Source organism: Genypterus blacodes, unplaced genomic scaffold (assembly GCF_046128005.1).
Source record: "Genypterus blacodes isolate CSIRO-AG114 ecotype Tasmania unplaced genomic scaffold, CSIRO-AGI_Gbla_v1 ptg000053l_1, whole genome shotgun sequence".
NCBI lineage: Eukaryota > Metazoa > Chordata > Actinopteri > Ophidiiformes > Ophidiidae > Genypterus > Genypterus blacodes.
In genome coordinates, this window is record NW_027466865.1 from 5,215,001 (window position 1) to 5,238,334 (window position 23,334).

Sequence of the window (23,334 nt, forward strand, 5' to 3'; positions counted from 1 at the left end):
AATATGCTGTAATTGTGTTTAATGACAGAATAAATGCCAAAGGAGGAAAACATGCCTGTCAAAGTTTGCATTATCACACCCATCTGCGTTTGTGTGCGTGTGGTGTTTATGTCAATATGGCATGATGGCAACTCAGAGAGGAATTTGGGGAAAATTTCATAGTGGACGAAACACACAGCTCCTCTGACCTGTGTGAAGTGATAACAAAGTAATGTCAGGACAGTATTGTTACACAGATGTGTTGAAAGTTGCAGCTGCTCTGCATATCTGACCAAGCCAACAGTGAGGCAAGATGTTTTATGGTATTGTTTCTGTGTGCCCTTTGTGTGTGTGTGTGTGTGTGTGTGTGTGTCCATCACATATCACCGTTCTCCCATTTCCCCAATAAGTGACACGGTATTAAACAGACCATCTAGTGTTCATTCTGCCTGCATGCAGCAGAGCAGGTCTGTCATGATCTCTGTCTGTCACAGCGATGACGTACAGTAAACGGTTGTAATCTGATTTGGATGAAACTTTGGCAGGTTAATATCTGATCTTTTTTTTTTCATGTGGTTCACTAGGTTCAGCCATCACTAGACAACAGCATGTCTGTTTGTTTTTGGATATTCTGTACTGTTTTGCTACAACTGGCTACTGACTTTATGTTGGTGTAAAAAGGTTCATAACTCATGACTGCTGACCATACAAGCTTTTTTTAAATGTAAATTAAAGTGTAACTTTAGTTTAAATGAAATGCATCCAAATGAGCCGGCAACCATCAATGAGCTGCTTAATAAAGACAACGAACATTTATATAAGTTATTTTTCCTTGTTGTTTCATTTATTTAGTCTTTAAAAGACAAGTGAGAACTGCACAATTTGTCCTCCGCTCTTCCTCAGCCTGGATGTCGGTGAAACGTCTTCACTGGCCACAGAGAGATAAGAGACGCCACTCTTGTTCCTTATTATGTACCTCGGCTGAGCAATCACAAGGATGGAACCCATCAGATTGTATGAAGTACAGAGTGTATGTATTTTCTGTCTATAATATTTACTGTAGTAACTGTATCATGTTCCGTTCACATGATTTTGTTTTTCAGGAAAGACACTGATTAATGATGTTTGTGTCAAATCTGGGGATTGAAACCAGGGCTTCTTTTAAATACTAGCAAAATGTAGTATAAATCTGAAAATCTGAAAATATACCAATTGTCTCTAACCTACGACGGATAAAAGAATTCACACATTACACAGGAATACACTGTTTCATGGGCCCTGCAGGAGGTGCTGAGCATGAGACCAGCACACACACAAACACGCACACACACACACACACACACACACACACACACACACACACACACACACACACGCTTAAAAGGGGGCAGGGCACTGCAGGTCCAATCCAGTCAGGTCTCCAGTCTGTCCTCCACTGAACCTCTGCTTTGTCTTTAGCAACAACTGACCCCCTATGTGGTCTCAATGTCCCTTTGATCTTTCTTCAGAGGAAATATGTTGCCAGGAGATAACTCATAACTCACATCAATACAAAGACATAAAGCACAGGACAAAACATGTAAACACAAATACCAAACAACACAAGCCTCAGGAGCGAGAGGTCTGAGTGTGTAGAGGTCTCACTCAGTGCTGTGGGAGGCCCGTCTCAGGGTGATTTGTGTCCTAAAGGCTATTGGTTTTCCTGCTTGGGGACAACCAGTCCAGTATCAGACTCAACTGGCATTCTAATTAAGTTCAACTGCAAGGTAGCACAGATAAAATCACGTCACAAAAAGTCCACATGGAAAGTGATAATACTGAACTTGCAGCACAAGTGAGTTCATGTCTTAGATAGACTTTGTTTTTTGTTTGTTTAGAGCTCTGTTTAGAGGTGGTTGACCTGGGGTTATTTACAAATGTAATTAACTGTGGATTGTTTTATGAACGCTGGGGCCAGGAGGATATTCTAGCAAACACAGCTTGTGGAGAATGTTTGAACTTTCGATAGGCAAGAAATTGGCTGAGGTGTGGCGTGGTGGAATTCAGATTATCGCTGCTGAAGTCTTGTCGTGCTTGTGCAGCAGAGAGAAGGTGAATAAGAGGGCGAGAGGGCAGAGGAGGAAGAGGAGGAGTTTCTCTGCTCCGCTGCTATAAAAGACTTCACCAGATGTCCTCTGAGTACAGTTTGGGAAAAACTGGCAACCACTGGACCCTGACCCCCCCCGGACATATGCCTGTGTCACTCTGCACAAAGGTAGGGACGTCTGCATGTGTGTGTGTTACAGACTACACTGATTCAGAGAGAGTTCATGAGTTAGCTGGTTTATTATCAGATTGACACCTGCATAATGGAGACATTTAGGAGTTTATCATTAATGTATGATTAAGTTTAAAAGACAGTCAGCTTCTTTTCCTACATTTAGGATGTTTACAGATACACACACACACACACACACACACACACAGTGCGTACGTATATTCACTATTTTTTTTAAATACATTTTTGTTGAAGAAAGCATTTGACATGACAATGAGCGTACAGTTATGGAACATTTTGGAGATGTTTTTTGATACAGAAAGAGGGGGCAAAAGAGAGAGAGGGAGAGAGAAGAAAGAAATGTTGACTAGGACAAAATGTCGAAGGAGACGAGGGGACGGTGACTTGGGCTGATGGCTGTACAGTCAGGTTGTTTATGACAGCATTGTTGGAGATAAATAGTCGTGTTCAGTGAAATTAGTGAGGCCACATTATCACACTTCTGCTAGTTTGGTCCGTGTGTGTGTGTGTAGCACATTACCATATACAGATTGTTTATTTAGGGAGATTGAGGGAGAGAGGAGAACTGAAATTAAGATAGTTAATTAAGATAGTTGGGTGACAGCAGAAAGCCACAGGCGTCGGAGGTTATGTTGAAATGCCACAGCAGGGTGGACGCAGAGTTCTGGATGACATCGGTGTTGTTAGTTTGAGGATCTCCTAGGTACAGTTTTGACAGGATGACATCATACAACATCATGTAAAGTGCCTTGAGATAACGTTTGTTGTGATTTGGCGCCATATAAATAGAGCTGAATTGAATTGAATTGAATTGAGCAGTGCAGGAAGCAGCAGATTGCATCATAGGCTGTGGTGGGAGAAAAAGACCAAAACTAAAATATGGAGAGACACGAGGAAGAGGAGAGGAGAAAAACTAAAAGGAAAGAAATCCCATCCCAGTGACACAACCCCACATTCACACACCCCCATCCTGGCCCGCCTGTGAAAAAGAAACTATTTGGTCTTCAAGTTTCCAGTCATTGGTTTGGCATGGCCTGTAGATCTGTAAAGTAGGAAAGAAATGGTTGCCATCTGTGATAGAACTTATCAGTGTGTCCCCTCATAGTGTACTTGATTTTTCTCGAGTTTAAGAAAAAAACATCAGGACGATGTGTTGTCTCTTCTACAGGATATTCAAACGAATATCAGCCGATCCCCTTGTGTCCCACAGAGGTCTCCACCTGTCACATTTACAGTAAGCATGTTTTTGATAAGGTATTTGATAGATGGATGCTTACAGAAATGGTTTGACATGATTTCAGTCCATCATATTTAACTGTCTTGGCAGGAGCTGCAGCCCCTGATGCAGAACACAGAGCTACAAGGAGAGTCCCAGAAGGAAAAAGGGGACATAGAGTCTGGGCAGCATGCAGGACCCACACTACGGCAGAGGGCGCGAGTCAGCGTCCTCAAGGCTGTCTCCTACTTTGCTGGGGACATGAAACCATGTGCCAAATGGATGGAAAGTAAGACGATACCGAGAAGATAATCAAAGCATTTACCCAGGCTGCAGGATGAGGAGAAGTATCACCGTGTTGATCTTTTTAAACGTCCCTGCTGTGCTTTCTTCATCCAGAACAGTTTTTCCTGTTGCAGCTGCTCGACTGGGTTTTGCGTGGAGCTTCCCAGGTTATGTTTGTCAACAACCCCCTGAGTGGCCTCATCATATTCGGGGGCCTCATCCTGCAGAACTACTGGTGGGCCCTGAACGGCTTCGTGGGCACGCTCTTCGCCACCCTTTCTGCCCTCCTACTGCAGCAGAGCAGGTTTGAAAACTTTGTTGTTGCTTAATTTAACTGTCTTGTGCATCGGGGATCTGCTGAGTCATTCATCTCAGGTGGTGAAGGTGATGTTCTGTTGTGTAAACATGTATTTCACACACTGTCAGGGGTGCCATAGCTGCAGGGCTGTACGGCTACAACGGCATCCTGGTGGGCCTGCTGATGGCCGTGTTCTCCAACGCAGGCAACTGGTACTGGTGGCTCCTGCTGCCCAACATCTTTATGTCCATGATGTGGTGAGCAGCTTTGTTTGTTTGTGACAGAGTGGAGCGTAGAGTGAACTGCGTCTAACCATCTGCGGTTGTGTTTTAGCCCAATCGTGTCCAGCGCCTTGGCGTCTATAAACAGTCGCTGGGACTTGCCAGTGTTCACGTTGCCCTTCAACATCCTGGTGTGTCTCCACATGGTTGCCACCGGCCACTACAATCACTACTTCCCCCAAGTCCTGATTCAGCCTCGGTCTGAGCTGCCCAACCTCACCTGGGCTGAAGTCGACGTAGCCAAGGTGAGTGACAGGTGACAGCGTTTGTTGACATTTGTCACATTGTAATGATGCTGTGGTATGCTACACTTACATTCGGAAAGGGAAAAAGTTCAAATACTTTCTGTTCTTGCTGTTCAATGACATAAATGCTGACACCCAGGTTTTTCAGGCTTTAAATAGCTCCGGACTTTGTTCACTACCTGTATGTAAATGAACATGTTTGGTATCAATAATTGTGTCTCTTCAGCTCTTCATGTCGGTGCCTGTGGGGGTCGGACAGGTTTATGGCTGTGACAACCCGTGGACAGGAGGAATGTTCATCGTCTCTCTCTTCATCTCCTCCCCCATCACCTGTGTTCATGCAGTCCTGGGGTCTGCAGTGGGCATGGTCTCAGGTGACACCCTAGAAATAGGACAGAGGGCCTGCAGGCAGACAATAAAATGCAAAACCTAATGGCTGACGTGAGGTTTTTGTCTTGAAGGTTTGGCCCTGGCTGCTCCGTTTGGAGACATTTACTTTGGTCTCTGGGGATACAACTGTGTGTTAGCCTGCATTGCAATTGGAGGGATGTTTTACGCTCTCACCTGGCAGGTACATCTGCTCGCCATTACCTGTGGTAAGTATACAGGGAAGAAGATAATGTAAAAAAGGCTGTAATTCTTTATTTTAATTGGTGATCATCCTCATCATCAATCAATATCTCATCTGTTTCTCTGCCTTTCCTCTCCCTCCCTTCTTCTCTCCAGCATTTTTCTGTGCGTACCTCGGCTCTGCCATCGCCAACATCATGTCCACAGTGAGTGCACAGCTTTTTCTCAGCCACATTCAGGCATCAAACTGTTACAAACAAAAGTTGCTAACCAAGCAGTCTGTGTTCTTCATTTATAGTTTGGTCTCCCAGCGTGCACCTGGCCGTTCTGCCTCTCCGCCCTGACTTTTCTCCTCATCACCACGGAGGCCAAAAAGATCTTCAAGCTGCCGCTGGCCAAGGTCAACTACCCTGAGAAAAACCTGGGCTTCTACTGGAAGCTCATTAAGCAGGAGAAGAAGGAAAAGACGGAGAAAGAGAAGAAAGAGAAAGAGGAGCAGCAAAAAACCTTGCAGGAACAAGAGAGACTCAATGAGAAGGAGCAGCTGAGGCTGGAGCTGGAACGAATGGAAGGAGGCACCATGAGGAAAGACGCACCTCAATCACAACTTGAAAACGTATCAGAGGGGGGACAACCAATGTCCGAAGAAGACACTGACAGCAACAACAGCAACGATCTAATCAGATGAGGGCAGCTATGGAAGTTCATCTTAGGCCACTGGGTGGGGACCAGCAAGTCTAGTCGCCTTAGATGAACTTTCTTTGGATATTCAAGATTCAAGATTTAAGATTCAAGATTCAAGATGTTTATTGTCATATACACAGCAGATAAACACAGTTTACAGTATGTAATGAAATTCTTACTTTGTTTTTTTCATTATGCACCTTTGATGTATATCATCTATGTATGTAAGCAGGTGTGAATCATTACAAGCACGCCACTAGACATGACATGACATGGTTATTGTCTTTTTATGATGTATTAGTGAGTAAGTAAGTAAACAAGCAGGTCCAGCAGAAGCATCCAGAGTTCATTATAAAGTATTTGCAATTCTATTTGTTGTTGTGCTTATTAGTTATCGTGACAGAAGTACCGCTCAGCCAGCTCTCTCTCCAAGCAACACAGAATCACTTATACACATTTTTATCAAGCTCAGACTGAACTATTGTGTTACTCATCTAATAAACAAAAGCAATTACTCATCTTTAATTAATCAAAAATGCTGCTGCATGCATTGTCACTACAGCATTCCATTTACTTTGAAGTCCCTGCATCAGAAGCCTGTTAGGTTACATGTCTGAAATGTGAGTCTCCTCAGATCCCCCAGACAAATCAATTTAAGTCGAGAGTCGAGAAACCTGACAAGCTGAGGGCGAACGGAACTGTTGAAAATTAAATCATTCATTCATTATATCTTATCTTTAACCCTTTATCGGGCAAGTATTTCACCTAGAGAGGAGGGAGAAGGGAGCGAGGAAGAGAACGGGGAGAGAGAAGAAAACGTGAAATGCTGACGATTTTACAAAAGAACATCAGTTCAGGTCATTTAGACACTAAGTTACTTTACTTGTTAAGTTGGAGCAAAGGTCTGGGAAACTGGCAGGTGAACTCCAAATATCTCAAGAATGCTGCAGTTCATAGTCGTAAAGGACCAAGTAGAGAAGAGAGACCAGAGAAAGTACTCAGCATTTCCTTGTGCAACAATGTCACTCAGAATTCTTTGTGTATCGGAGATCAGCTCCAGCATGTTTTCACCTCAGGTACTAACTGAAGGACGATGAGGGCTGGCAGAGCGACCTTGTGACCGCAGATCAAATGCTGGTGTGGCACATAAACCTAGACAATGTATTTAACCTAGATTTAACTTTTATTTATAACTTTTATTATTTTATTATCTAAATATACTAAAAATAAACAATGAGCTCACTCTGTAAGATTATCTGGAATGCTCTGTGTGGGGTGAATCTGTGGAATCTTCATTGCTTGAGTTCTGTAATTGGTTTCATTATCAACATGCCATCTTTTGGCAATGTGTTGTTATTAGATCAGGAGTGAGTCCGTTTAACAAGACAACTTCTGTACAGTTCTCCTGCAGGAAATATCCAAACTGAATTCAGCGTCGGTGAACATTTGCTCGATCACGTTTGAGTTTTATAGTAAACTTTTTAAGTGGATGAGGACAAAGAGCTCTTCACTTGATGCTGGCTGGCAGCCAAGATAGACATGCTCACAAGCCCTCATAGTGCTGTCATGACATGACAGTCACTGAGCCATGCGCTTCACCTCGTGCAGTAAGTGATAATTCTACGTCAGCCTTTAGATTATATCTGTTTATGTGCGTACTATACTATCGGGCCTCATCTTGAAAGAGTGACACCAAACACGTGCGCAACTTAAGTCATATAGTATGTCATATATACAGTATGTTGTAAAAATGTGCAAGGCAGAGCTGCGGTGTGTTTTTTCATCATGTGTGTTCATCTGTCTTTGTGTGTTTTTGTGACACTGACTAGAAGAAACTCCCACTCAGATCATTAAGTTTGGATTCTATGGTGTTAACACATCATCTGAAGAACATCTAGGATTATTAAAAACGTTATTTTTAAGAGGAAGAAGTGCTACCCTGGCACAACAAAAAGGTGTGTGTGTTTGTTCAGATACAGAGATAGTCTGAGCCCAGTAAAGCCGCCTGACCACACTGCTCAGTTTATCCGCTCATCAAAGTCTCAAGTATCAGAATGGACAGATGATACAGTGGCAGCCAGCAGAGGAACAGACGCCTCTACTTTGTTGTATATTTCTATTGAAGAAAGCATTCGACATGACAGTGAGCGTGCAGTTATGGGACTTCTTTTTTTTTTTGATACAGGAACAGGGGGGAAGAGAGAGAGACAGAGAGAAGAAAGAGATCTTGACAGGGAACTATGGAGTGTGATGAACACGAGCAACAAAGACCTCTAGTGGTGCAGCCAGCATCTCCTCATAGACTTGGTAATGTAAGACATGATTCTATCTTCATATCTCTGAGGAGCATCAAAATGTGACACTCGCAGCTAGGAGTTGAACGCAGAGAAGTTTCTTTATTAAGCACGGTGAGTCTTAAATAAATGAGACAGTCAGAAAGATTGAAACTGTGCAGAGGAGGCTCCAAAGTATAAATATAGCTGCCGAGCTGTGACGCCACCTACTGTCCAGCAGCCAGTGCACAACATGAAGTCAGCACTGAGCAGAAACCTTAGCAATACCACCAGGAATTCAATGTGATGGTGAAGTATTTGGTTAAATTGATTTGACCCTATTGGAACTTAATAGTTCAGATTCTACCATTTTATGTGTATCGGAGATCAGCTCCAGCATGTTTTCACCTCAGGTACTAACTGAAGGACGATGAGGGCTGGCAGAGCGACCTTGTGACCGCAGATCAAATGCTGGTGTGGCACATAAAGGCGGCTGAGATGGGCTATGCAGATAGAGTGCAGGCGTCCTCTCCCTTCTGCACAGTGACATAGTTTAAATGGTTGTTGGACCTCCAGCAGCCAGTTATGATTGGTTGAAGGGAGGCTGATGAAAGTTGTGCACATATGCGTGGCAGTAACTTCACATGTGAGTCCTAATCTGAGACCGGCTACCAGCCACAAGTGTATTTCTGAAATGATTACATGACAAGATAACCTCGATGCTTTGATTGATGACAGAGGTCAGTGAGACTCTTTCACCACATGATCATCCAGCCTATGAGTTTACTGGTGGGATGTATGAGTGAATATTACTGTAAACATTCAAGCTTTACATACAAAACATACAGAATGATCTTGCCTCTTTCTTGCAGTAAAGTGGGAAACCTTTATATAAACAAAAGCCTTTGGTCTAAGAACTTTCTTTTAAGGGGCCTATCAGTACAGACAGAAACGACAGCTATAGGATGTAACTCAGTCCAAGTGAGCGGCATCCAGTGTTGAAACAGAACATCATTGGATCAAGAACAAGAGCGGACGAAGATCATAAATTGGGTCTTTTTTAAATTCAAGATCAATTTTAATTTGACTAAAATGATGTGTTGTTAGAATTTTAACTTACCAACAGCTTAGTAGCAAATACATTAAGGACAATAGGTGCATAGGATGATGCATAATAAAAATCAAACATTGAAAGGGAAATGCATCCTGAACACTACATGCTGCAACAATACAGTAACTCTAAGAGGATAGCATGAAGTTTGACGTTTGATACTTAAAAACACTGAATATTCCTGTACTTTTAAGTATTGATCATTTTACTTGAGGAAAAGACTCACGTTAATTTTCCACCTCTGGTAGGCTCCACCAAGCCAATCTAACGTAAGGAGAACATGCAGTCAGTACCCACAGCAAATAACTGCATAATTATGTAGGTCACTCAGGTAGGTAGGTCACATGTGACCTGATAGAGATCGTCAGCGTGCTTATAGTTTGAAGATATTTTATCTCTGTCACATGTCAAATGGATAGACTCATCAGTCTGCACGTGTCTACGCATTACTTCCTCATGTACAAACACACAAAGGAGTGTTGCTCTTGTTCACATTGTGAGCATCAGAACGGTTCACATAAAGCACCTGTAGAAGTTGGAAAAAATCAAGAATTTTGCCTGATTGCTTTCACTTTACCAGGGTGCAGGCTGATGCAACTGGCGTATTTGTTCAAGCATATTTCTAAGAACATCTTCAAGTAGGTCCTGAAAGAGAACAGGAGCATTAGTGAGCATTAGTCAACTCAATGCAAAGGGAGTTAAGGGATTGTTCAGGACGTTACGTCATGATGGTTACCTGGTTACCTACAGGCTGGCTGTGGTGAGCTCTTTTCCGCAACACTCATCCGTCGAAGTGGCCTTGCTTCAGTGGGTTTAGGGAGTGGATCAAGAGTCAAACCCTGGCTGTGTGTCCAGGTTAGGGTCAAACCAACCGCCTTCGGGTCCTGACGGGCACTGGGAAACACAGACTTGGTCACCGGGAGTTATCTTTTTAAGACAGCACAAGGAAGACAATGAAGACATCTAGAGGGACTCACCAATGGGATCATCTTCACAGAGGTACCTTAGGAGACTGGAAATTGGCTTCAGAAACCAAATAGTTTTTTCAAGTTTAATTGTTTATCTCTTTTGGTTCATGATCAAGTCTAACAAAGAGCTTTACTCCCAAGCAGATCGAGCTCTTAAAGAAAAACTAGTTATGGTGCATGAAACCTCAGGAGAGACGATTCAGAGGGATTCCCTCAAACAGGCATGTGTGCAACAGGAGCCTTAGGTGAAGAAGCAGACAGAGAGTAAAGCAATAATTCAGAAAAATGAAAACTGTGTACTTCTGTTCTCTGCAAATGACTCTTCACGTGTAACAGGGAAGTGTCTTCATCCAGTTCTACCTAAAGGGTCATCCTGCAAAGAACCATTAACTTCTCACTGAACTGAGAAGGTCTCCACTGTCTTCTCACACCTCAACTCTTTCCAAAATCGGCGTTTAATCATTGAATCACTGTTGAGTAAGATGAAGTTCCTCACGTAGGCACAGAAGAAAAAGATTTATGACGGCTCGCGAAATATCTCAGAAGTATGTGACACCTTGAGGATCTTGTTATGACGGGACACTTGTGAGGGTGTGTGTGCACAGCCAGTGCACACCCTCTGCTATTGGTCCTTGTGGAGCCCTGTACCTGAGGTGAAATACCTGCTGAGGAATATCCTGAGAACGTGTGAAGAGAACAGCCTCACACAGCAGCACACAAATCTATGAATCATCAATACACGCAGCTTCATCTTCTATCACACAGAGTCAGACTGTCTGTAATCGGGTCCCTTTCTTTACAGTTTATCAAATTACAAAACCCATTGAGGTGTGTAGAAAAGCTAAAGAATTTATATTCCTATACACATTATGTGTAAGCATCTACACACAGACACACACTATACAGCGTACAGATCACATAAGGAGTAAAAGTAAACAGGTCAGCGTTTAATCTTCACACTTCAAATACTTCACTTCTGCTAGCAAAAACGACCAGGAAGAGCTAGAGCGACCTCTGGTGGGACAATTAAGAAGCATCGTGTTAACCTACAACTGCATTGCCCCGTGAAACCCCTCGGCTATTTACTGATTTGATGCGAGTCCCGGTTGTGGTTTACAAAGTCCGCGTCACCACAGTTTGCTTACAGTTACAGTTCTGCTGTGTCTATGGTCAAACTGCAGCTGCGTGGCAAATTGATTTTTACAAAGTTTAATGTTTCCGGACAAACACCGTCTGAATAACAGGTCACTGACATTATAGTTTTTGGTATTTGGAGCATTTTGGAGACACCAGGCGTTCCTTTACCAGGTTCATAGACATTTGACCAGAGCCTTATGTAACCATGTGCTATTTCTCTCAAACACAGAAGTTATGCAATAATGACTCTAACTGACTGTTTTCAGTTATTGATTACTCATTACTCAGTTTTCAGTTATTGATTAATCATTACTCAGTTTCAGTTATTGATTATTTTCAATGAAGCAAGAAAAGACAAGAATTTCGCAAAACAATTTTTTTATTTCTCTTTTCTGCAGCATTCCACACCAGGAAAAACAAACACAATCTGATTGGGCGTACAGCACAATGCGTGTCCACATACAATAAGCCACATTACGTCTTCGACAGGTTCAATCCTTTGATTGAAACCAGAACCTGATCAGTAAAATTAAACCAGCAGTGGATGTTGACTTCTTTTTCAAAACAAAACATGGTTAGAAATGTCCCAGAACATCTATTTGATAGACATTTTGATGGCTGTGAATGTTCCACAAAGACACTGTCTGCAATCAAAGACTAAAAGAGGACATTCAAGTATGAGAACATCTATAGAGGCCTGCTTTTATATATGTAATAAATACATTATCACACCGGGAGTTTGTGAAGTGTGACAATGGAAAAGTGGCGTCAAGGACAACACTCTGCACTCATACAGCCGTTTTGTACAAAATATTGTAAATGGACGTAGACATCCTTCAAACGTGGAGTTTCAGACTGTTTAGACATTCAAGGAGCCTGAGAAGCTTTAGATGTGTCGTATACTAACCAAAGAATAGAGGTGAAAGTCGAGTGAAGGTAACTGCAAATGTAAAAACACTAGATCATATCCGGACAGTGACGGAGTGAGTAGATAACCTCATCATTCCAAGGCTTAGTATGATTGTAAACCTGCATTCAAAACATCTGGGTGATGGGTTTGTGACACATGTATGGAGATATTTAAATCAAAAGAAAGAAAATGGAGAGATACATTCCAAATACTGTACACAGCTGCTCTCACGGTCAAACATTAAACTCATCTTTAATCATTATAACTTCATAGCTTCTGTTTTATTTGGCAGCCGGCTGGACTCATTGGTGAGGCCCAGTATAGATTATGTCATTCTTTGTGCACATTAGCCCTTAAAACTCAAACATTCGTCAGTAGATGACCTCCCTGCGGTACTTTCAATCAACAGATACAACACAAAGTATATGACCGATACTTCTACTGATCAAGTCTATGGATACATTTCCTCTTAACACTCTATTTACAGAAAACTAAACAAATCTTTAAATCTGATAAGTCGGGATGTTAAAAGAAATACATTGAAAGAGCAAGAAAAGCTTATGAAGGAGATACATTTACATCATACTTACATGTTTACACACACACACACACACGCACACACAGTGAGCTGAGGAATAATCTGTACAGTGATTGCATGAACGAAAGCACTGAGCAAAACTAAGTGTGCGATTGCGTGAAGAGAAAGAAATGAAACATTTGGTTCCTGTGTGCACTGCCTGCTCTCGCCTGTAGGCTGTTCAGACTGCACACTGCCTGCTGTACACAGTGGGAAGGTTCACAAACACCCAAACATGTTGGGGCTTTTCTGAGCTGCGATCTGCCAGCCAAACCATTACTGACACAGTCACTGCTTCAGGTTTCAGGAATAAGTACTTATGGAGTTCAGTGTGGCAAGCAGATATAGTATTTCTATACAGATTGTGCATAAAACAGCAATGTGTGTTTTTTTCAGAGTATCCCTTACAGCTGTATTGTGGCTGAGAGAGGGTCCACGTCAGAGTAACAAATACACACACATACACATACATTGTAACGCTGAGATTCTCACAGTTGCTCTTTTCATTAAAGTGAGCTTCATAAAGCTCCTAAGTGGCTGCGAGCAGGCTTAGGTAGAGGAGTGTGTTCAGAGCGCTGCTCTCTGCAAGCGTGATTGTCTGCTCGGGGATGAGGCTTGGACGAGAGCCGCAGAGGAGAGGTTTGGTTGACAGCGTAAAGTGTGAGGAGTGTGAGCTGGCACACAATCAGAGCCACCCTGAGCTATTATCTACATCTCACAGGACCAACATCAGAAAAACAAACACTCTGTCCAGCCAGGTAGAGCGCAACTTTTGGTTCCGCACCGACTGGGATAAACAGGTTAAAGACACGGTCCTACCATAGTGCAAACGCTGCTGTTGTCCTGACGACACGCCCCGGGTGCCAGGTCCACAGCCGGCGGGGCAGAGAGCGGAGAGGGCGGCCGCGTTACAGCCAATGCTTCAGTAAGGGAAGGTTGGTCTCCATCCAGCGCTGGTTCAGTCTGATGACTTCCAAAGCCTCCTGAACGCTCCGCATCTCAGAGCCTCGATCTTTCAGCCCGCTGAAGAAGCTCTGCACCTGCAACACACACACACCGACATAAGAGCTGCTTCAACACATTTAGCGATGATTTAATACAAACAATATCTGACGCACACATTTCTTCACTATTACTTGTTTTCTTTGCATAGGATCAACAAAACACCACAAATCTCTGATAACATACATTTATATTATATAGTAATGAATGTATGTTATTAGAGTAGAAACACACTAAATGATCAAACACCTACTTGATCCAGGTGTGTCTGTGTGGAGAATTGGGAGGTTGTGGACTGAATGATGCTCTGAAGGGCGAAGGAGCCCACAGGAAATCTACAGTCAAAACAAAGTTGGTTAGTCTTCACGCCACTGCAAGTAAGAGATTATTCTTATTCTCCTTTCTGAAGCGGACACAGTAAGCTTACTCTTCTATGAGGGCGTCCCAGTTCTCCGTCACAAAATCCCACGCAAACAAGTAGCCGGCGAAGCCACTGCTCACAGCGCTGATGACCAAAGCCAACTCCTGCGTCTGGATAAGGTCGCCCCTCAGGCCTGCCTTCAAAATCCTACACAGACCACCGCACATGAAACCTCACACAGAGTTTGTGAAGAGTTTCTCACACACACACACACACACACACACACACACACACACACACACACACACACACACACACACACACACACACACACACACACACACACACACACACACACACACACACACACACACACACACACACACACACACACACACACACACACACACACACACACACACACACACACACACACACACACACACACACACACACACACACACACACACACACACACACACTTACCATGCTATACGCCGTGTGTCCTGCGTGGACGCGAGGCCCCGGAGCATGTTTCGCTTCTCTGCATCGGAGGTTGCATGTCTGTACATTTCCAACAAAGTCGTCCAATCTTCATCCGTCTGAGCGGCCACAGTGTACACAACTCGCTGCAGATCACCCGGTATCCTAGAAACACAAAAACATACACAAAAAGCTATTCACTCGTACAATGATCTCTGTAAAAAGTAGCAAGATCCACAGCACAACTCTGTGGCAGCGTCTCTTTAGAGGAGCAGGGAGCCAGGAGATGATGATGTGCTCCCCGGGGCTCCAGAGGGTTTAAGGATCCCCCTGGAGGAGCTGCAGCACGTCTGAGGAAAAGGATTTCTGGGCTGCTGAGCGTATTTCCCACTGTGACCCTCACATGGTTAAGCAAGAACAGAAAGAAATGTTCTTGCGTTACGTACCGGGCTGTCCCATTGGACTCCACATACTGCTTGAACAGCGTTTTAGCCTGCTGACAGCATTTGGGTTCATGTAGACTACAGGCCACCCTGAGCACGGCAGAGCGCAGCTCCTGCTTGGACACTCTGTCCTCCTCTCCCCAACTTTGGTTCTCCATCAGAGCACCAAAATTATGCAGGATGTAGTTCTGTGATATAAGAAAAGGGTAGCAGATGAAGTACACTAACACAGTTAAGATGAATGTTATTCTGTATACATTTAAAACTCGTGGAACGTGAAACCTATAGCATATTTAACAGTGTGTGTGTGTGTGTGTGTGTGTGTGCGTGCGTGCGTGCGTGCGTGCGTGCGTGCGTGTGTGTGTGTGTACCTCCATGCGGGCCACAAGGCCTTCCTCTTGTCTTTTGTCAAGCAGTCTGTAAATTGTAGTGAGCTGTAACAGAGCCTCAGTCACCGGAGCAGCCTCAGTTTCGTTGGTCATATAGTTGAGGAGGCTGAGAACCTGATGGAGGGACACGCGTCCCAGTCTGAGACCAGACGGGACGGAGAGGGAGAGAGAAGAATTTCACCTTCCATTCAGAGAAAGTGGATAATACTCTTCCCTGTCTGTTGAGGTTGTGTTTCATACCTGGAGAGAGCGAAGGTGTTGTGTATGAGTGAGGCTCGGTCCTCGTGTGTAAGAACACTGACGTTGTTCTTCAAAGCATCTATAAGTGCTGCCCAGCTCTCATTTCCATAGTGGACAATGTAGAAGCCTGAGTTTTTGTAGTTCAACTTCAACCACTTCACGCTTTCAGGAATCTTTAGAGTCGCTGAAACACACACACAAACACACACACATACTACCCATCAGGCACAACACTGGCAGAGGCTCCAGCCCTTTATTCAGCAGGTCAATCGTGTGATTTACCTGACTTGGTCTTCAGAGTGAACACCTGTTTGCACTCAGGTGCCAAACTGCAGCTGTCGTTTATGTAGGTCACAGGAATGTGCCACAAGCTGGGGACATCGCACAACACAGTTAGTACCAGGATATAATGTGTCCTCGTGTCTGCGCGTGTATGTGAACACTCAACCCACCTGGAAGTGTGTCTGCTATTGTCAGCGGTGAGCAGGAAGGGCTCCTGTGTGAGGGTCACCTGATCTCCCTTTCGACTGACAATGACTAACGGGAATCCTTTCTGTAGCGTCCAGGAGCTCATCATCTCTGACACGGTCACCTGCTGAGGAGGAACCTCCACCTGAGGAAGGAGAGGAAGGTGGATTCTGGGAACTTTACTGTGTCACTATGACGTAGAACATGAGAAGAAACCAACAACATATGATGATCTGAAATGTTCTGCGCTTGTCTGTCTCAGTACAAGACGTGCACAATGGAATGTAGTGTGTGTGTGAACGTATATATCAAAATCCAAACCCAATGCTATGTAAATAACACAAATAGAAATAACCAACAAAAAAGCATGTAGACAGACACACACACATACACACACAAACATACCTGTGTCAGGCTGTTCCAGAGGTCGTCAGTTACAGTGTTTGATCCACTGAACTCTTTTAGATATTGTATGATACCCTTTCTAAACTGCTGCTCCCCTGGCAGGGAGGAGTTCAGCATCAGCAGAAGGGAGGCTCCCTGGAAGAAAGACACACCAAACACACACCGGTCAGACAAAACAGAGGGCTACTACAGATATCACCTTGTGTAAAATCAAACAGCTTGATATGGACATAAATTACTAATAAAGGAATAAGCAGGAAAACATGCATCTCTCTCCATCTATCTGCCCAGTGACATGTCTGTAATCAAGCGTACCTTCTCATAGGAGACTGAGTCAAACATCTCTGCCACCTGTTCTGTGGTACGGACTTGCATCGACACTGGATGCGAGGAGTTCAGTGCATCTTTGTCCAAGGCTCTGAACCGCACTGCCAGAAACGCGTTATCCTGTAAACAGACACAGAGCTCATGCCAAAGCAAACGACAGGCAGACAGCCCAGCAAACTACCTCATCTGCTTCAAAACATCTGCCTTTTATGAACTTACAACGTCCAGCTGGGGTAACACAGTCTGCAGCGACATGTACTGCATGTAGGAGGCAAAGCCTTCGTTAAGCCACAGGTCATTCCACCATCTCATCGTCACCAAGTTTCCAAACCACTAGGACAAAGCATCAGAGTAAGATCAGGACTTGAGGAACATGCAACGTCTCCGTTCCTTTCCAACACTTGCTACCGCAGCTACCTGGTGCGCGAGTTCATGTGCGATGACAAAGGCGACTAACTGCTTGTCCAGGGGGGAGGACTGTTTAAGCACCAACAGGCTGGTCTCCCTGAAGGTGATCAGACCCCAGTTCTCCATGGCTCCGGCCAGGAAGTCTGGGACGGCGACCAAGTCTGAGAAGGGAGAGACACAGATTACAACAATGTATGTACCAAAGATATGTGGTGAAGATGGGTTAGGGTTAGATGAACAGGGCTGTGGGGGTGTACAGTGTGTGTGTGTGTGTGTGTGTGTGTGTGTGTGTGTGTGTGTGTGTGTGTGTGTGTGTGTGTGTGTGTGTGTGTGTGTGCGCATGCCCACCTAGTTTTGGAAGGGGATAATCGATCTCAAAGAAGTCATTATAGAACTGCAGCAGTTTGGAGGCAGTGTCCAGAGCATACTCAGTGTGCTCCTTCTTCTCTGGCACGCAGTACACAGACAACTAAAACACACACACACACACACACACACACACACACACACAGACAGACACACATACAAACACATCCCAACAGGTTAGCAGCAATAGATCCTGAATTAATAAAAAAGTTAAATATAATATGCCGGCTTTGTTTCTGGTCTGTTATTTCAAAAGGGAAATTCAGAGCTTCCTGTCATTTCCCTGAGGGAGTGTACACAGCTGAGCAGAGCTCTATCTGTCAGGCCCACCAGACTTTTGGAGACATTTCTGCTGATGGGGGTGAAGTCGGCAACAATAAAGGCCACCAGGTAGGTGCTCATGTTCACGCTGGTCTTTTCAAACTCATCCAGCCAGAGGTCATTGGAAAGTGATGTGGTTTTAGCCTGTGTCACACACAAAACGGGAACAAAACAGAACAGAATGCTTTGTCACACCAAACAAACTTAAAAAAAACAGATAAAGTTGTACAAAAGATGAGTTAAAAACTACTGAGAAGGATTCAGGCACATCAGTGAATGTTCAGCTACCTTGGGCATGTTGGAAAGAGTCGTGAAGTTTTGATTTCTGCTGATTTTGATCAGGAAGGAGGCTTTGAATGCTGGCTCATCAAAGCAGGGGAAGGCCTTCCTAGCTGCCAGTGGCTCAAACTGGGTGGCAGCAAGAACCCTTGGGGACAAGAGGCAGACGAGTATGGTCAAATACTGAATGAGACAAATGTTGTAAAAGAGATTTTGTTCAAGGCGCCAATTACTTTTTTGCAGCACTCCTGCATTGTGTATGGTCATGAGATACATCACCTAACCAGAGCACATTTCTCTTAAAGGCTTACTCGGCACATAGTGCATAGATCCTGTTTTTAAGCCATGTGTACCGTTTATTTCCATCTTTGTCTGTGTATGAGCTCTTGTAGAAACCATCATAGGTGTGTGACAGGTTGGCAGAGTAATCCAGAGTCAAAACACACTCCTGGCCTGCCTTCAAATCCTCAGAGAACTTGACAGCTATCTGCTGCCAAGGTTTGTACTCCAGTACAGTGACATCACTGGGCTTCCTGTCACCAAGCTGGAGGACAGAAGGACATGAGTAATGGCTAACAGCTTATCATGAGAACGTCAACCCTAAACCTTAAACATGTAGACAGTCAGACTGTGAACATTGCAGGAGATCAATCTTTTCTATAATCATGTTGTAGTTGTGTTATGAACACTAAACCCCTCCCCTTGCAGTCCTACCTGGAAGGTAGCATTGGTAATCTTGAGCTCAGCACTGTGCAGGACAATGCGCATGGTGTCATGACGCACGGTCATCTTGATAACGGTACGGCCGGTAAAGGTCATGGTGTTGAGGTCAGGGTTCAAGGTGAGGTCATAGCTGAGAGGTTGAATGCTCGCAGGTAACCGGATATCTGTCCAAGGGAACAATTCACCACTGGTGGATTGTGGGTAGACAGGCTGAAGGGGAGCGGTGCTGTTGGGCTTAAGACAACCTGACTGCAAAGGGTTAGAGCCAGGGGGACAAACAGAGTGTGTTAGACAGACTAACTACAAATAAATAACTAACATGCTCACAAAACACAGTGTGATACTGCTGAGGTTTTACAAAATTGAATGATTCTTAGGGAAATTACTATTTCTCCTTACACTAACCTACATCTACAGTACTGTTAGTCTCTGCAACATTCTCTCAGCTACTTCATGATGCAACCCATTCCCAAGTCGACCTATAGTGACACATGCTGACTCAGGAGACCCTTTTGTGAGAAGAAACTTACTAGTAATAGTTAAATACAGGGTATTCAGGGTAATACAGCATATTTTCTGTTCACAATTCTTACCTTAGTGAAGGTGCACCCTGGTAAGAAGTACAGCACCATGGCCATGGAGGCCACAATCACCAGCAGTAACACACACACAACTGTGGTACGGGCTGAGGGTCGGGAACATGACCTGAGATCAACACAAACCAATAGAGAGAATTTAGTGATGTTTATGCCGACTCATGTGATATTAAAAATAGAAAAAGAGCAAAGTTCTTAATGGCTATTCTGCTATAGGACGTGTTCAGCGGCCTGTTTGTCATGTTTGCATCTGTTTGCCTTCTGAAGAGGGGTATCACCTGGGTAGACCCTGTCTGGTGTATGGTGAAGAGCTCGGTCTGAGAGAGGAGCTTCGGTTCATGAAGGACATGCCGAGCAGGCGGGCTGAAGATTCACAGTCCTCCTCGTCCTCGTCCATGTCATTCTCTCCCAGGCCTCGCACCAGCAACCGGGAGCTACGAGGCTCATAGGCAACCTCATCCGGGTCCAGAGCTGGAAATGTCTGCAGAGAGCACATTCGTCATACGTCATACGTCGTACCTGCAGTGTGACATCATCAACTATACTCCAAAGCCTTTCTATAAAGGAAATCCTCCTTCATATCTCCAAAACTATGAAAATGTGAGAAATATGTTGGTACAAATATGCAATGCTAGTATTTTAATACGGCCTCTTGAGCCAGATTGAGCTGGAACATGTCTTGAAATGACGATGTGCAGCACAAACATGGCAGTACCGGAAATGACGGGGATTCTTTGGCCAAATCCACAACATCCGACTCTTCCTCAAACATGCTGTTCTCAATCATGTTCCTGGGCATGTTGGCTCGATCTGCATCACAGAGAAGAAGAGAAATAAGACCTCAAATACAAAACGAGAGAGGGGGAAGGAAAAAGAGCAGAAACAGAAAACAATTCATACATAAAAAGAATTATATATAAATTGACACACGCACACATTGTGATGTTTCAGCGTTTCGGATTTCAACCAAAAGAGGAAATCTCAACACCCAGGATGATACTAGATGCACAGACAGCGAAGCCTGACTCAGTTTCCTGTTGGTAAACCTAATGCAGTAGTTCCTGGTTCCTGACCTACAAACAATAGCCTAGTTGGAATGTTTCAGGTATGGAGTATTAGGAAACACGTTCAGTGAGAAAAGGCAGTGTTTCCTTTAGATTAGGAACAATTCAACAGGGAAATTGCCATCAGGGAAAGGGAAAGGCAGATGTAATAAAAATCATCTGGCCTTATTACTTCAGCTTCTGCACAGGTACATGACATAATGCATTGTCCCATAAAAAAGCGTGTGCGTCTACAACACAAGCTGCATCTTCAGCAACATTATAAGAGGCATTCCTTGTCTTACAAGAGCCATGTGATTTCCTGGCAGCCACAGCTTCCCTCAGTTATTGCTGAAACAATTTGAATCACATCCCACTTCCTAATTCAATAACCACTGCAGGGGTAAATCACTCTCCTCTGCAAGTCTCCTGTTAATCCTCACATTCCTGTCATTCCTCATTCATATTTTAACTGGAAAAAACCTTTTTCAGCAGGATTCACTGAGGCATTTAAGAGTGAAGCACAGAGAGACGTTGAACACAGAGGGTTTACTCTAATCCAGTTACTACGTTGACAGAAAACAAAGGTGTGCTGAGCATAAGCACAATTTATGAAGAGGCTGCACACACACACACTGGATGGAAGCTCCCGGAATCTTTACTAATCGATTTATTAAATGTTATGTCAAACCATCGGACTCAATAAAGAGCTTACTAGCATTGATCCATTGAGTTCTTTAGGAGTCGTACCAATTGGCTCAGACTGCTGCTGTTAGGCTCTCAATGGGTAGACACGGCTTCAGTTTGTTTGAGAGCTCATTTTAAGGTTTTATGGTTTGTTTTTAGGTCATTAAATGGTTACAAGTCGCTCTGCCTCTCAGGCCTCTAACGTCCAGACACTCACTCTGGGTCACATAGGTCTTCTGACCAGATGCTCTTGGCTATTCTGAGGACTGAACTGAAGCTGAAGACTGCCCACAAAGCAGTCTACCCCTCCCCAGCCTGGGCTTTACAGCTGTACAACTCTTTGGCCAACCTTTTTCTGCTTTAAATATGTAGCTTATATATACATTTGACTAAGCAGTCTCAGTCCAGAAATGTGAGGTGTGAATTTAGCTCCTGTTCAGTGTTTCTCATATGATTGCATGGTAGATCACCTGCTGTCTGGTCCACTCTGCTCTGGAATGAATTTCTATAAATAGACTACACACTTAAGTAGTTAGATAATGTGAAATGTCCAGACGAAAATACAATATGATTAAAAATAAGACCTAGCACACCTCATCAGATATCTGTGATGTCTTCCCGGAAGCTGAGCTTTGCTGTGCAGTGTGTGTAGGCCTGTATACAAGGAGAGTGAAGCAGTTTGCTGCTTACCGCACGCTTCCTGTTTCTCATAATACATTTATCAAACCAAACTTAAGAGTCACAGTGCTGCAGATAAACACACGAGCACAAGTGCGTGTGCGTGCGTGCGTGTGTGAGCACCATGTCCTCCGAGTCAGACCAGGTGACAACACACAACAGGCAGGCAAAGAGTGTGACCACCGAGCAACACCATGGGGTTTATTTTAAAGCATTCGGGAAGGAAGCTTTTGCAGACGGTTTCATCATCTGAAGCATATCAAAGTGTTCTTGCACAAGACAGCGGGGTCACATGTGAGCACACATACACAGAAAAAGGAAGTCGAACTGTTGTGATTTGGTTATGACTCCACTCCCAAGGAGATGCAACTGAAATTGAAAAAGAACAGTAGGGTGTGGAGGGGATGTGAGTGTGTGTGTTTACTCTGTCCGGTCCTGCTTGTATTAGCAAAGTCCTGGGATGATAGCAGAGGTTATAAAACAGAAGGCTGCAGAAGGCCAAAGCTGCCCAGGTCTTATCTGACTGAATAAACACAGTATAAGCAATCAAACCCGGAGGCTGAAGCAGAATAAATGCAGACATCTTCAGTGGGAACAATGACACACAAATGAATTCTGTTCGTTTAAAGCAGGAGACATTGGTGTGACAGTCTAAAAGTCAATCTGAGAACACAAAGGTAGATACGTTTCCGACGGATTAAAGTCAAACCATGAGCGTAAACGTGTGTCCTCCCTGAATGTCACTCCTCCTCACAGCTCGCAGCTTACGTTACGGTACTTATTTGCTTTTACGCTGCCATTAGCTCGCCGTTACTGTATTCGCCAGCTTCCTCACCTGCACTGTTGCTGTCAAAGGGGTCCATGTTGTGTTGAATGTCTCTTCACGTCCAAAACAACGCGCCTCTATCCGCTTCAGACAGCTCGACAGACCGAATGGCCACAAACCCCGCAGGCTACCGAGGGGAAGAAGAGCCTTTCCTCTCTGTGCTAGCTCTGTGGCAGCTAGCTTCAAGCTAGCCAACTTCTGTCACTGGTATATATTATACAGCTTGCTAACCTTAACTGGTTTCCACAACTTTATCTCCCATACCTCGACGTTTGGAAGTTACATGAATACGGCGAAATTTATCATTTATGCGCTGGTACAAGTCAGCAACATCACTCGGGAAAGTAACGAAGAAGCAAATGACACTTTCCGCTCTACGACTAATTGTTGACAACGTCCCATCGCAAAAAAACGCTGAGGTCCTATTGGATGTGAATTTAAGAGGGGCGGGACCAAACACACACACACACACACACA

The 23,334-nt window shown here is 44.1% G+C and overlaps 2 protein-coding genes across 2 annotated transcripts; one reads left to right on the forward strand and one right to left on the reverse strand.

The window, feature by feature from the left end:
* The first annotated feature begins 2,103 nt into the window (after positions 1–2,103).
* On the forward strand, positions 2,104–6,207 carry slc14a2 (solute carrier family 14 member 2). Its single transcript, XM_076151073.1, has 10 exons — positions 2,104–2,233; positions 3,426–3,491; positions 3,585–3,762; positions 3,873–4,062; positions 4,185–4,313; positions 4,390–4,582; positions 4,809–4,956; positions 5,044–5,178; positions 5,309–5,358; positions 5,451–6,207. Exons 1-10 carry the CDS (start codon positions 2,147–2,149, stop codon positions 5,838–5,840), a joined length of 1,566 nt encoding a protein of 521 aa, XP_076007188.1. The 5' UTR covers positions 2,104–2,146; the 3' UTR covers positions 5,841–6,207.
* A 5,688-nt stretch (positions 6,208–11,895) lies between these two features.
* lnpep (leucyl/cystinyl aminopeptidase) lies at positions 11,896–23,276 on the reverse strand. Its single transcript, XM_076150648.1, has 22 exons — positions 22,867–23,276; positions 20,339–20,433; positions 19,902–20,104; positions 19,621–19,732; positions 19,019–19,276; positions 18,658–18,848; positions 18,314–18,452; positions 18,035–18,169; positions 17,687–17,807; positions 17,348–17,499; positions 17,150–17,263; positions 16,919–17,050; positions 16,604–16,738; positions 16,183–16,343; positions 16,013–16,101; positions 15,731–15,914; positions 15,473–15,629; positions 15,105–15,289; positions 14,662–14,823; positions 14,242–14,382; positions 14,068–14,149; positions 11,896–13,852 (listed from the first exon to the last, which is right to left on the reverse strand). Exons 1-22 carry the CDS (start codon positions 22,892–22,894, stop codon positions 13,721–13,723), a joined length of 3,108 nt encoding a protein of 1,035 aa, XP_076006763.1. The 5' UTR covers positions 22,895–23,276; the 3' UTR covers positions 11,896–13,720.
* Between the last annotated feature and the right edge of the window lie 58 nt (positions 23,277–23,334).